Source organism: Rhagoletis zephyria, unplaced genomic scaffold (assembly GCF_001687245.7).
Source record: "Rhagoletis zephyria isolate East Lansing unplaced genomic scaffold, Rhagoletis_zephyria_1.1 Rzeph_scaffold_35252, whole genome shotgun sequence".
Lineage (NCBI taxonomy): Eukaryota > Metazoa > Arthropoda > Insecta > Diptera > Tephritidae > Rhagoletis > Rhagoletis zephyria.
Window position 1 is genome coordinate 1,826 of NW_016192307.1, and position 1,624 is coordinate 3,449.

At 56.2% G+C, this 1,624-nt stretch overlaps 1 protein-coding gene across 1 annotated transcript; it reads left to right on the plus strand.

The window, feature by feature from the left end:
• The first annotated feature begins 291 nt into the window (after positions 1-291).
• On the plus strand, positions 292-1,443 carry LOC108354362 (UDP-glycosyltransferase 73B3-like). Its single transcript, XM_017605551.1, has one exon. The coding sequence runs from the start codon at positions 292-294 to the stop codon at positions 1,441-1,443; it is 1,152 nt and encodes a 383-aa protein (XP_017461040.1).
• Positions 1,444-1,624: the final 181 nt, after the last annotated feature.

Genomic DNA, 1,624 nt, shown 5'->3' on the forward strand with positions numbered 1-1,624 from the left:
ACGGTCCAGCCGAAGCCCTTGAGACCTGAAGGAGCTGATGGCGNGGCGCTGGCCGCCCGCCGCCACCGGGTGGTCTTTCTGCTGAACGCCAAGTTCGCCGGCCAGTACGGGCGCTACGGCTTCGAGGAGGTCCACCTGGTGCAGACGGTCCAGCCGAAGCCCTTGAGACCTGAAGGAGCTGATGGCGATAAAAAGAACGAACCCGAAGACCCAAACGAGTCGGCGGCCAGGAAGCGGGCTCGGGCCATTCTCGCCTCCGGCGTCCTCAGCGGCAAGTCGACGCTGGAGAAGATGAAGGAGAGCGTCGAGCTGGCCGACCCCTTCGGCCTGAACCTCTTCAACGCCTGCGTGGAGTTCAATCCGCAGATTGAGGCGGCCATCAGCCGGTACCGCCCGGACGCCCTCATCCTCGACCACTTTATGATCGCGCCGGCCTTCCTAGCCGCCCGCGTTCCCTGGTTCAAGCTGAGCTCCTCCAATCCGCTGGGACTTTTCAGTGGACTTTTACCCGAGGGGAAACTTCCGCCCGGGGAGTCCGGTTATTCACCTTATTCAGCACCGGATTCTCCAGAGCGAAAGTTGTGGACCGAGTTTGCCGCCTACAAGACCGAGTTCAACAATCGCTTTCGAAAGTACCAGGAGAAGCTCTTCCAGCACTTTGAGTTCCCGTACTCGGCTGAAGATCTTCCTTCTGAAGGATCGCTCAGTATAAAGTCCAAATACGGCGTCATCTACGGCTACCCAAAGGAGCTCGACTACCTGGGCGACCTTTCTGAGGAGGAGGACCTCCTGAAATGCTCAAACTTCATTCGCATTGACGCCTTCTCCCGAGAGGAGCCCAAGAGTAAGGAGGAGGAAGAGGGTGAAAAGCCTCAATTCGAACTTCCAGAAAGTTTTCGAAATCCTCCTCAGCCAGGCCAAAAGCTAATCTACTTCTCCCTGGGCACCGTGGCCTGTCTCGACGTTCAACTAGTGCTCAAGCTGGTCGGCTGGCTGGCCAAGACCTCCCATCGAACCATCGTCTCCAAAGGCCCGCTTGCCGATGAGTTTGAACTTCCCGGCCCCGCCGACCAGGTCTGGGGACGGGAGAACCTTCCGCAGACGGCCCTTCTTCCCCTCGTCGACCTGGTGGTCACCCACGGCGGAAATAACACGGTGACGGAGGCGGTGGCCGCCGGGAAGCCACTGCTCGTGCTGCCCATCTTTGCCGAGCAGGCCGACAACGCCCAGCGAGTCGCTGATAAGGCCTTTGGCGCCCGACTAAATCCTTATCAGGTGGAGGAGGAGGTGTTTCTGGAGACGGTGGAGAAGATCTTAGCAGATCGGGAGATGGCTGAGCGACTGGTCAAGGCTAAGGAGCGAATCGAGAGGGAGAAGAGCAAGGAGAAGGCAGTGGAGAGGATTGAGGCGATTGTGCGTCAGTTTTATGCTGAAAAGAAGTAGCATTTTTTTATTTTAATTTCGTTAAAATCAGCATTTAAGAGTTCAAACAGGTAGCTCAAACACTAAATTGTTTACAACTTTTGCTTTCTTTCTCTCTCTCTTTCTTTCTTTTTCGCTCTAATTAACCAGGCCAGCTTTCGGTTGCCCTCGGTTGACCGCTCTTGGTTGCATTTGGCATTTT